We start from the raw sequence: 11656 nt of genomic DNA, 5'->3' as shown, positions 1-11656 counted from the left end.
GATTTCCAAATAATAGCAGTTAGTTACTATTTAGAGAGTATAGCTTAAATAGGAGGTTGAGTAGTGAGTGGGATTCAGCTTTGTTAGAAAAGGTTGTAGTGGCTTGGTTGAAAACAAGAAACCCCATCATCAAAAAACAATTGAATATGATAGATTTATTTTAACTTATAGGTAGGTATAGGTTTAAGGTGAATTGTGTCTATAATTATAGATATATTTATAAAAATATTGATTTAATAGATAGAATACATGTATTAAGCTTTACCAATTCTTTAATAGATAGAATACATGATGAGGAGCTAGATTTTTCCAGAAATAGAATGGTTGATATGATCTGCAATAAATGATAGGCGACTGGAGATGTCTTTCCAATAACAAGGAACATACTGAAATTGACAGAGATGAAAAATGCAGAAAGAAATAATTGAGAACACATTAAAAAATAAATAAATAAATAAGAGTTGGAACTTGGGAACACTATTTACCTCTTACCAAGTTCACTTGTGTTGTACACTTGAAACCAAATACATTTTGGTTGGTCATAAGTTTATCCAGATATGGACCAGAGATTAACAGGGTTGCTGCCTGATATGGACTTGATTGATACAAAAGCTGGGTGGAAGAAACCTTGAACTTCTTCTGGATAGTATTTGTCATCCAAAAGCCATTAATTTAGCCAATAAAGTATTATAACTTCATTCCATTATTTCCTTTTTCCAAAATGATGTCATTACAAAACATCCAAACTATATAATGATATTTTTATTTCGCTCTATTCTAATACATTCTGACTCATTATATTTGATCCTTTTTGTTCCATTCTTTATTGCCAATCCAAATATAGACGTAAGAGTTGGCCCATAAATGATCAAAAGATTTAACTTAAATAGAAATCATGTACAAGTTCATTCAGATGTTAGAAGGGAGATGTCATTCTCTTTGTAGAGTAATGGTAAACTATTCCCACTAAGGCAGCACAAAAACGGTTAAGATCCCCTACCAATTGTTTGTTCTATGAAGTTTGAGACTATCTCTAGCAACCAATTCTAGTTTCTCTTTCTCCAAAATTTACATCTGCAAAAAAAGAAAAATTAAAAAGGAAAAGATTACTATTATCTTTATTTGATCAAAACATGACCACCAACAACAAAGCCACACATTAGAAACTCTGCTGATGTATATCCTTCAAAATTCTACAAAATATATAATGTTAACACTGTCAATTCATCTTCTAATTGCTCTAGGGAGATTCATCTTTCCTCTGCGCTGCCACCTTTGGAACCACCAACACAGTTTCTTGAGATAATGGAACACCAGAATCTTCTCTCTCACCCTTTGTTGATAAACTTGGTTCTATCAATGATTGTGATATAATAGTATTAAGAGATTCTTTCAGAGCTATTTATTGTTATGTTAAGCCATATTTACTTACATGCATGCTGTGGACACTGGACAGTGCTTGCTAGTGAAGGGATGGAAAGGTTCAAGCTGGAGCTTCCCTCATGGAAAAAAGAGCAAAGACGAAGAAGATCATGCATGTGCCATTAGAGAAGTAAGCATGCTTCTTTAGAATTATCACTTTCTCAGTAAATGACTCTTTTTCTATGTGCTTTTGGACTGTAGGTCTAGGAAAAATACTTATCTGTATTCTGTTCATAACAAAAATTGATATAGATTGAAAATCTAAGTAATATTAATTGGCTAATTCACGTCTTATTAGGAGTCTTGGCTTAGTTTTGTTTTTTTTTTTTTTGTGGTGAACGCAGGTCATGGAAGAAACAGGTTTTGATGTTTCAAAACTTCTAAACAAGGATGAATACCTTGAAGTTATTTTTGGACAACAGAGAGTTAGGTTTTACATTATTGCTGGAGTGAAAGATGATACAACATTTGCTCCTCTTACCAAAAAGGAAATCAGTGTATGTGATTCTTTATATTTCTTTATTATAATTTATTTTTGATGTCTTATGCTTATGGTATGTTTGGATGAGAAGAAAAAAAATATAGAGGAGAGAAAACAGGGATAATGATGTATTTTTCTTTTGTTATGTTGAAGAGAAAATATAAAGGGGAGAAAAGCTGACTTTTAGAAACAAGAATTCAAATTTTATTGTCCTTCTATTTTCTATTCAATTCAACTTTCAAATTTTTCTCATCAGCAAATTGTATCTTTAGTGCAAATTCTATAAAAGTATTAAATACTCTTATTGGGCAAAGGTGTGATAAATTCAACTTGTACTAGCTGAAATGCTGCATTAACTGATATATTGGATGGAAAATATTAAATACTCTTATTGGGCAAAGGTGTGATAAATTTTTAGTTTTTCACCATTTCTTTTTTAATGCATTTGATGCTGTAAATTTTGTCCTTGTTGCATTCTCCAATAAATTTGTATTGGCGTATCTGTCTGCAGGATGGTGCCGAGAATGGTTATGGTGCTAAAGCAACAAAAATTCTCGATCAAGTTAGAGGAAGGTCTGTGATTTCATATGGGTAGTGGAGTAATTCTGCTTTACAATATTTGCACTTTTTAATGTGATGTGGGTAGTGACTTTGGCTTGCAATTTTAGCCTTTATATGGAAAGGCAATTAATTATTCACACTGGTTGCGTTTGTTTAATTTTTTCTTGAACTTTAAATCTATAAATGGACTTTGAACTTGAATTTTCCTTCAACTAAGAGGATTGAAGTGTAGGGAATTGCAGAAGTTGAATATGGAATTTTGAGGTTGTTACCTCTGGTAGTTTTGGTTCCTAACCTGCCTTTACCAATTTTGTTAGCCATTCCTTTATTTTTTTGGTTCATTGTCTCCGTGATGGATCATGTGCAATAGTGACTGACTATCCAAAATTATATCTAACAGGAAATGGAGGTTATTCTTACTTGTATGAGCCGCTTTGGTGGGTGGGAATGATAACAAGTGAGTAAAACATATTATTCTGTTTGGTTTTGGAATGACAAGTGAATTGAATGTATTGTTGATTTTTCCTTTCCCAAGTGTATCCGTTGAGCTCCTACCTTTTTTATATATATATATTTTATAGTTATTTTACAAGTGCAGAAAGTAATGTAGTTACTATACTTCTGTAGACTATAGATTGAGTTCTATGTAGAACCTTAACAAATCCAAAGAGGGACACTCATTTGTATGTTTTCCCCTTCATCCATGTATAATCCATGTTTCTGCTACTTATTATCCAAATTTATGCATTGCACAAAATAAAGAATAAATAAAAAAAAAGTTGCTAAAGCCTGTACCTTCATCCTAACTTAGTCTTTTATATCCTTTCTTTTGCTTCACATATTTTCCAAGGGAATATCTCAGCATGGACACAAAGGGCATATAAGGATGCTATGCTATGATTTGCATATACTATTAAGTGGATTAAAATTTCTATTATAATTTTGCAACACATTTGCAATTTCAACAGTGATTGTTGGGGAGATTGCCAATTTTGCAGCTTATGCATTTGCCCCAGCTATATTGGTCACCCTTCTTGGTGCTCTTACCATTATTATCAGGCATGATATAAATTTAGCTTCAAATTGATGCTAGACTCGTGGTAAATTATGATTTGTGATGTTTGCTTGCAGTGCTGCTCTTGCTCAAATTATTTTACGGGAGAGGCTACATATTTTTCGAATTCTTGGTTGCATTTTGTGTGTCGTGGGATGTACAACAATTGTTTTGCATGCTCCTCAAGAACGGGAAATTGAATCTCTTTCAGAAGTGTGGGATCTTGCTATGGAACCATGTAGCCATGTTCCTACTTGATATATCACTGTCTTTACTCAATAGATATTTATTATTTTAGATTTCTCTTTCCCTCTCTTTGATTTTTATTATTTTATTTTTCTCCTAATTTTTTCATTTTTAAATGCAATTTTGTATTATAATTTCTTATCAAAATCTTTGTGATTCATAAAGGACGTTTTTCTATGTTTTTAAAAAAATGAAAAATTAAAAGTTATTAATACAAATAATTTAATAGTTGAATCTCTTGATCAATATTGAGTTCAATGTTTAGTTTAAACATAAAGTGATAATTGTATCCCACAAACAAATCAATCTTCTTGGTTATACTAAAAATAATATTTTTAAAATGGGTAAAAATTAATTTATTAAGAGATTTTCAGTTCATTTCTTTAAACTTGTAAAACAGTTTTAAAATATATATTATCTATTGTATCCTTTATATATATATATATATATATATTATAGGAAAAATAAATATTTTTATATAACTAAAATTTATTATGAATGAATTTTTTAATATATATATATATACTATATTTTTAATTTACCATAAAAATAAATGCCATTTTTTATTATTGAAATTATTTTTAAAAATAAAGATGAAATAGTAAATTGAAAGAGATAAATAAATAGTTAAAAAAAGTATAAAAAGGAAAAGTGGTTTGAAATAATTGATATATAAATCTTCTGGACTATTAATTAAACCAAATAAAATTTGAAATTAAAATTAAGAAGTATATTTAAAAGAAGAAAATATTAAAAAAATAAAATTAAATGAATATATACAATATAATATATAGATGAAATTCTGTCTTATCTTATACTGCAGACAAGTTACAATAATCTCAAACCGCAACATCTATGAGATTTGTTTCTACTTGACAACATGATTATGCTTCTTTCCATTTTTTCCACGACACAAGAACATAATTTAACGACTAACCAAGAACATAATCTTTCTACTGCAGCATTTCTCTTTTATGCAGCTTTCGTAATAATAGCTACTTTTATCCTTATCTTCCACTTCATTCCTCTCTATGGCCAAACACACATAATGGTTTATATCGGTGTTTGTTCCCTTGTAGGTTCTATAACGGTATGTCTCATTATGTAGTCATCGATGACTTTCGTTGGTGCTGGATGTCCATTTGTCATGATTCTGCTACTTACTAGTATTATGCAATTACTTTTAAATATCTTGAAATCCAGTTTTTAGTCCCTATAAATTTTCGATAGATTTTTAGTCCTGCCATTTTTTAAGCAAAGCCAATTCTCTATACCCTCTACAGGTGCTCACATAATTGTTGTAACTTCATATTGCATTTGCTTTTGAATTTGTAAAATAAAAAACCTTTTGACAATTAAAAATGAAGGTTAGCAAAGTTAATGTTACATGCATAATAATCTTACTAACTTACTTGCTATTTATTTTATCCAGTTCAATGATATTCCTTCAACTTTGGCAGTAAATTATATCACTTTTGGAATTGGCTGCTAATTTTCCATCTCTCCATTTTTAGGAAATCAAAGTTCGGCCATCTCTAATCAGAGTTTGTCCCCCTCTAATCAAAGTTTGCCTCCCTCTAACCACAATGCTTCAGATGATGTAGACGGTCGTGAGTATTCAATTCTAGACCCTTTCATCTTGCCTTTATTTCTTTTAGCAATTATACTTTGTATTGTGATTTTGCTGATTGTGACCTTTTCTGATGATGTCTGTTATTGTCCAAGTTATTCTCGTTTATTTATATGTTTATAAAGGAAGGTTGTTTCCTTTTCTTGGTGGTAGATGGTGTTGATAACTAATGACTGGCTATAGATGCGTGCTATTGTATGGATGTATGATAACCTTTTTTTCGCTCAATATGCAATGCTTTTGATGAAAGATACCCTATAAGCCGAAAGAACATAACTAAGTATGCAGCTTTTGTGAGACAAAAATGGAATTTTTTTCCCTATTGAATAGTGAAAGAAACTCTTAATTACTAAACAGGAAAAGGAGTGATACAACAATTGAGTTATTTATCCCTATAAACTGAACTGAGTACTTCAGACTGGTCTTTTCATTGTTACATGTTATCTTGTCAAATCTAAGTAATCTTATTTCTTTCATTTCTTTTTTTATTAAAATAAAAATCTCTTTAAATTACTGCTGGAACAGCAATAAAGGGTGTGTCTATTCTTCTCCTTTGACTACTTAATTTCTTACTTCACTCAGGGTAAAAGGGACATTTTTGTCCAAATAATCTTTATTGGAGAAAATGGTAACGTTAACTGCGGGGAGGAGGCAGGGTGCCCCCTGCTTTTGGGAATAACATGAATAAATGGCATCTCTTTGAATTTTTAATTCTCCTAATGTTTTTGGTTGCTCATGCCAAGTTGATTGGTGAGCCTTAGATATTACTCATTGTTACTTTTGACCTTGTATTGTGGCTCAGCAACATGGAAGCAATAAATAATATTCCTTGCCATGTTTATAAATTATCTGTTTGTTTGAGTTTTCTAAAAGAAAAAGTGTTTTTCTAATTAAAAGGTACGTTCAAAAAAATTATATCAATTAATGAGCTTCTTCAAAAGAATAAAAAGAAAAACTTTTAAAAAAAAGACGTTGTATTGTTTTTCTCATAAGCTAAAAAAATAGGCTATACAAAAGCTATATCACTAAACCACTTTTTATAAGCTTAAACAAACTAGCCCAAAATAGTCAATTTTTTTGCCCATATTTGCACTACCTTAGTTATGTTTAATTATATTCTTGACATTTATAAAATATAACTTCTCTCAGAAAGAACTTAGGGGATGATCAATAAAATATTTGTGATTTGGTCTCAGAAAATGAATTGGAGCAGGGGAAGTTTTGTTTCTTCTTCATTCATTAGGCACCCCTTGTAGGATTTATTCAAAATTATAGTGTTTGTCAACACCAACAGACACATCCCAAGTGCAACTCATCCCTTTGGGAAACACAACCAAGTCACCAGCAGCAATTTCAACTGACTCATTTGACCTACTAGGAAAGACCTTCACTTTTCCTTCCAGAAGATAACAAGTCTCTTTGGCTTCATATGTCCATGGGAACTTACTTGGAGGGCAACCCCATCTGTTATAATAACATCAAATGGATGTCACACCAAGTGAGAGAGAGATCAAACACATTTGAAAGGAGAAAATAAAACATATATTTGATTGAGAACATTTACTTCCAAGATAAAAAGCCTGTATATTGCAACTTTTGTAGAGTCAATTAGAAAGATAGCTACATTCTTTCATGTCCACTTAATTTTGTTAAATGGCTAAGAAGTAAGAACCTCTTAAATTTCTTAACAACATCTTTTCCTACGATACAAACAACACAACAAAATCAATCTCAATCCCATGGCATTTGTATAACTCAGAGAAAAGGCCATAAAAACGGATTTGGATCCTCTCCCATCCAAAATAATTGGAGTGTCAATTAGAGAAAGATAGACCATCGGATTAAATGTGTGGTTCAGATTAAATTAGAAAGTTACCCCTAAACTCACCGTTTCACTCACAGCCACTCTCAACCCTAATTTCCCCAATTCATTCCAGCGAGTCCAGCTTCCCCCTTTCCAAATCAATACACCAGTATCGGTGGCGGTGGCGACGGCGATGGCTATGTACTTTCACATCACCAAACCAGTTATCTGTGGCGGCGACAATTTCAGGGTTGTTAATTCTGTTATGGTACAAAGCATTCATAGGTTGACTCTGATTTGGTTTGGTGATTGTTATTGCTTGTGGTAGATCTTAAACTTTGTTAATTTTTTTTATCATCTGTTTCTCATCTATCACAGTCGGCGCGTTGAGTTCACGGGTTCAGGGGAAGAGAAAAAAGAGAAGCAGTCACGTTTGAGAGTGTGTAAGTGAAGGTGAGTTGAGGGGTAATTCTTCAATTTGATTTCAGTCACACACTTAATTGGAAGGTCTGTCCTTTTCTAATTGGAGACTCTCCAATTATTTTGGATGGGAGACGATCCACTTCCCATAAAAACCTAGGCACATACTGTGATTAATTCATAAAAAATGAAAGAAAAAAAATCCTAACCTCATAGGCATAATAAAAGGAGAAACTAAATACCACTAGAATAATTGAAATCAAATGGAGAAAAGAAATTACAAGGAAACTAAAAAGAGAAATATTATTATATAGTAAAGAAAAGAAGTAGTATATTACTTGGGCTATTGCCTAACACCTAGTTGAGTGAGCTTGGACTCAGGAGGGTTCCTCTCAATCTTAATTGGGCATATGCCCAGTTTTTCTATGACAGTAGTCATGGTCTCTGCTTTTGTTGTTGCTAAGTGCACTCTCCTCCTTGTTGGAGCACCTGATCTACTTGCAGGAACAACTGAGTGTTTGGTTTGTGTGAAGTGGTTGGGTAATACCATTGAGCTATACCTTGCTTTGTTGGAACACCAGTTTAGTTAGATTCCTCACAAAATAATATTTGACTTTAATCCTATAACAAAATAATTTTTTATTAGACTTTACTTATTTTTCAATCAAACGGGATCTCTTTTCCTGATAAATAGAAGAGTTAAGAAAAAAAAATATTGATATAATTTAAAACTATTGTGTAAAATAAAACTAAAAAATTAAAAATTTAACTATATAATTTACCATTCAACTATCATGATTTCACAAAGTTCACCATCTTTTTTTTTCAAATTTTACACCAATTGTTTTTATACATTTTACCATCCAATTTATTTTGGTAAATTTTATTATCTGATTTTTTTTAATCATACAACTCAAAATTTTAATTTTATGTGAAGGTATTTTTTAATAGGTTAATTATATACTGAATATGTCATTATAGAGTATAGATATGGGGCATCATTGTTTTTATTTTTCTGCTCTTGTTTCAATTCAGCTTGATTTTGTAATGTTCATCTCAATGATAGTTTTCTGTTATCCTTGGTTTTTTTAGTCAAGTGATCCAGCAGATAAAGATGTATGTCTAGTATGTTTTTAGGGGATCAATCTATATGTAATATGTAGTCTTAGTTATTTAATTGAGAACTTCACTTATTGTTTCCGTTTCTGTTAACTATACTGCAGGTAGGAAAAATTCTTCTCAATGCCCTGTTGTATGTCTAGTATGTTTTTAGGGGATCAATCTAAATGTAATCTATAGTCTTAGTTATTTAATTGAGAACTTCACTTATTGTTTCCATTTCTGTTAACTATACTGCAGGTAGGAAAAATTCTTCTCAATGCCCTGTTGTATCCAGGAATCAAGACAAATCTGCAGAACAACTCTCTTGTCGCAATATTCCATACTTCGGTAAGGCATTCAAATATTGCAATTTAGCTAAATACCTTTGGACAACTTGCATGCAGATAGTAAAAAGAAGCTTAATATCGCTATAATAGAAAAACCACTGTATAGGATTAACAATGCCTTCAATGTTTTGAGAATAGAAAGTAAACGTGAAAGGTATGACTAGCATGCAGTTTTCTACAATAACTGAAAGGGATGATTTCCAATGTCATCAGGTGTTCTAGGCTTCTAGCCCATTGGCTGATTTTTTCCTAAGTTCACTCCTATGTCAATGAAATGGTTTTAATTCCGCCACTAGCTGTATAGATCTAATTTTATTTGCTAGTCAAAGTATCATGTATTTATGCAAATGAACTGCATATACCTGTGTAATGAACTGCTTGCAAATGAAGTGTGAGAGGTGAATGTTTTTACAAAAATAGGTTGATTGATGAATTTCTGTTACCATTTAGTGAAATCTGTCAAAGTATCATGTACTTATGCTCACAATTTTTTTAAATGTATTTTGATTTTTAAAAATTTTATGTAACTAATATTTTCTTGCTGGTGTTGATCTTTATTTTATTTTTATCTGATAAACACTTGGTGATCCTTATATCAACTTTTAATCAATGTCCTTGTTTTTGTTCAGGGATTTATTGCATCTGCCCTTAATTATGGACTCATTACATGGTGAGGGAGGTTTCAGCACTGCTTGTAATTTGTGGATAACTTACAACTGAAGTTAACAATGTTAGATATTCCATAGTAATTTTAAATTCTTGCAAAACTATATATTATCATTAATTATGTAAATTCTTTTATTATGTGATTAAACGATTTTACAATTCTTCAACATGATGTAAATTCTTTCTTTAATTATGTAAATTCTTTTATTATGTAAATTCTTTTGCTTCAAATCAATGTATAGAATAATTAAAACACCACCTAAAAATTAAAGCCGCACAAAAAAAATTAAAAAAAAATGAACTATTCTAAGACGGTTGTTGGAAAACCGTCTTAGTATGCCTAACTTTCTAAGACGGTTTTAAGAATAACCGCCTTAGAAACTGCTCCAAATAAAGGACATACTAAGACGGTCTCAACCTAAACCGTCTTAGTATGTCTCACTTTCTAAAACGGTCTCAGCCAAAACCGTCTTAGAAAGCCTTCAAAACAATAGACATATTAAGACTGTTTCGACGTAAACCGTCTTAGTAATTGAGACATACTAAGACGGTTGCAGGCAAAACCGTCTTAAAAAACCTTCAAAACAAATGACATACTGAGACGGTTATAGGCAAAACCGTCTTAGTAAGTCTCACTTTCTAAAACGGTTTTAGCAAAAATCGTCTTAGAAAGTTGGCCTATTATAACGGTTAGTAGTTGAGAACCGCCTTAAATAAGCAATACATTTTAGGACGGTTATTTTCAAAACCGTCTTAGAAAAACCAGTCTTTAAAGACGGTTCAAAAACCATTGTTGTAGAGGTTGGTCCATTTTACGACACTGCGTGCTATGACGGTTCAAAACCGTCGTAAAATGCCCTTCAAAACCGACTTAAAAAGCTTTATTTGTAGTAGTGTTTTACCCCTAACTTTACATTTCACACATGACCCACACCTCAAACCCAAAATTATCTTCGCTAGCTATTCACAACCCCACAAACACAACACACATTCTTTTTGCTAAATTGTCAAGAGAATTTCCTATGTGGCTCCACAAAATTGCATCCCACGTCTAGGCACTGAGTCATAAGTTAAAATTCACACTCTCCATGAGGCTTGCATGTGCCAAAACGAGTCTAACAATTTCCTTTCTTCCTATTATCCTATATAAACAACAAGTAGTCCCTATCAACTCAACTCAACTTACACCGTTCACTATTAGTATCTTTTAACTTCCACTCATTCTTTTTTTCCCACACCTATTCAATACCTAGTCTGCAAGGCTAAATGGAATCCATATCCAAGGCCATTAACCCAGAGTTCAAGAAGCATGCATGTGACAACAAAGACGGTGTTTGGTATCATTATGATCCCATAACTTGCACTGAAGAAGATAATTATAACAGGAATAGAGATTATGCCTTTGCATATATGGAAGGTGACGACTATGATGATTATGACTATGCTCCCGCAGCATTTGCTTAGTAGTCAGCTTGTATTAAGTAACAAAACCTCTCCAAATTTTAGTTAGTTTAATTTTAGGGCTTGCAATCCATTGAAAGACCCCCCAAGTTTTGAACCCAAGTTATATTAGGTGTCACTTTATGCAGTGGACTAAGTTATGTCATCTTTGTACTAGTAAGCTCACTGTTTATCTTCTTATTCACACATAATCAAGATTTTATCATTAAGTACTAATTCATATTACCCGTTGCTTGTGCTATTATTTATGTGCATTTTGAGTGATCGAAAACTCTACTACGTATTTGGAACTTCATAAAAGAGTCATCCAAAGTTCATAGTATCTAAATTTAAAAATCTTCCGAGAGACACCTATCAAGTTTTCATGCAATAGAGACAACTTTGTAGGTGTTAACATTTTAATTTTTCACTTCTTTTTAAGTTATATACTTTTATTTTCTTGTCAACTCTCCCGCTCAAAACC

At 31.9% G+C, this 11656-nt stretch overlaps 3 protein-coding genes and 1 long non-coding RNA gene across 4 annotated transcripts; 3 read left to right on the top strand and 1 right to left on the bottom strand.

Moving 5' to 3' along the window:
• Positions 1-500: 500 nt before the first annotated feature.
• LOC121174980 (uncharacterized) lies at positions 501-1348 on the bottom strand. Its single transcript, XR_005891856.1, has 3 exons — positions 1159-1348; positions 1001-1074; positions 501-639 (listed from the first exon to the last, which is right to left on the bottom strand). It is a non-coding gene; the product is annotated as an uncharacterized lncRNA (long non-coding RNA).
• On the top strand, positions 1348-2186 carry LOC113001865 (mRNA-decapping enzyme subunit 2-like). Its single transcript, XM_026128733.2, has 2 exons — positions 1348-1552; positions 1767-2186. Exons 1-2 carry the CDS (start codon positions 1433-1435, stop codon positions 1959-1961), a joined length of 315 nt encoding a protein of 104 aa, XP_025984518.2. The 5' UTR covers positions 1348-1432; the 3' UTR covers positions 1962-2186.
• Positions 2187-2427: 241 nt separating this feature from the next.
• On the top strand, positions 2428-4872 carry LOC121174996 (probable magnesium transporter NIPA4). Its single transcript, XM_041016143.1, has 5 exons — positions 2428-2476; positions 2835-2921; positions 3433-3523; positions 3596-3756; positions 4727-4872. The coding sequence occupies exons 1-5, from the start codon at positions 2428-2430 to the stop codon at positions 4870-4872; spliced, it is 534 nt and encodes a 177-aa protein (XP_040872077.1).
• A 6126-nt stretch (positions 4873-10998) lies between these two features.
• On the top strand, positions 10999-11196 carry LOC113001864 (uncharacterized). The gene has a single exon (XM_026128732.1). The coding sequence runs from the start codon at positions 10999-11001 to the stop codon at positions 11194-11196; it is 198 nt and encodes a 65-aa protein (XP_025984517.1).
• Positions 11197-11656: the final 460 nt, after the last annotated feature.

The sequence above is a fragment of the Glycine max genome, chromosome 6, assembly GCF_000004515.6.
Source record: "Glycine max cultivar Williams 82 chromosome 6, Glycine_max_v4.0, whole genome shotgun sequence".
Classification (NCBI taxonomy): domain Eukaryota; kingdom Viridiplantae; phylum Streptophyta; class Magnoliopsida; order Fabales; family Fabaceae; genus Glycine; species Glycine max.
This window is presented reverse-complemented; position numbering and strand designations above follow the sequence as displayed.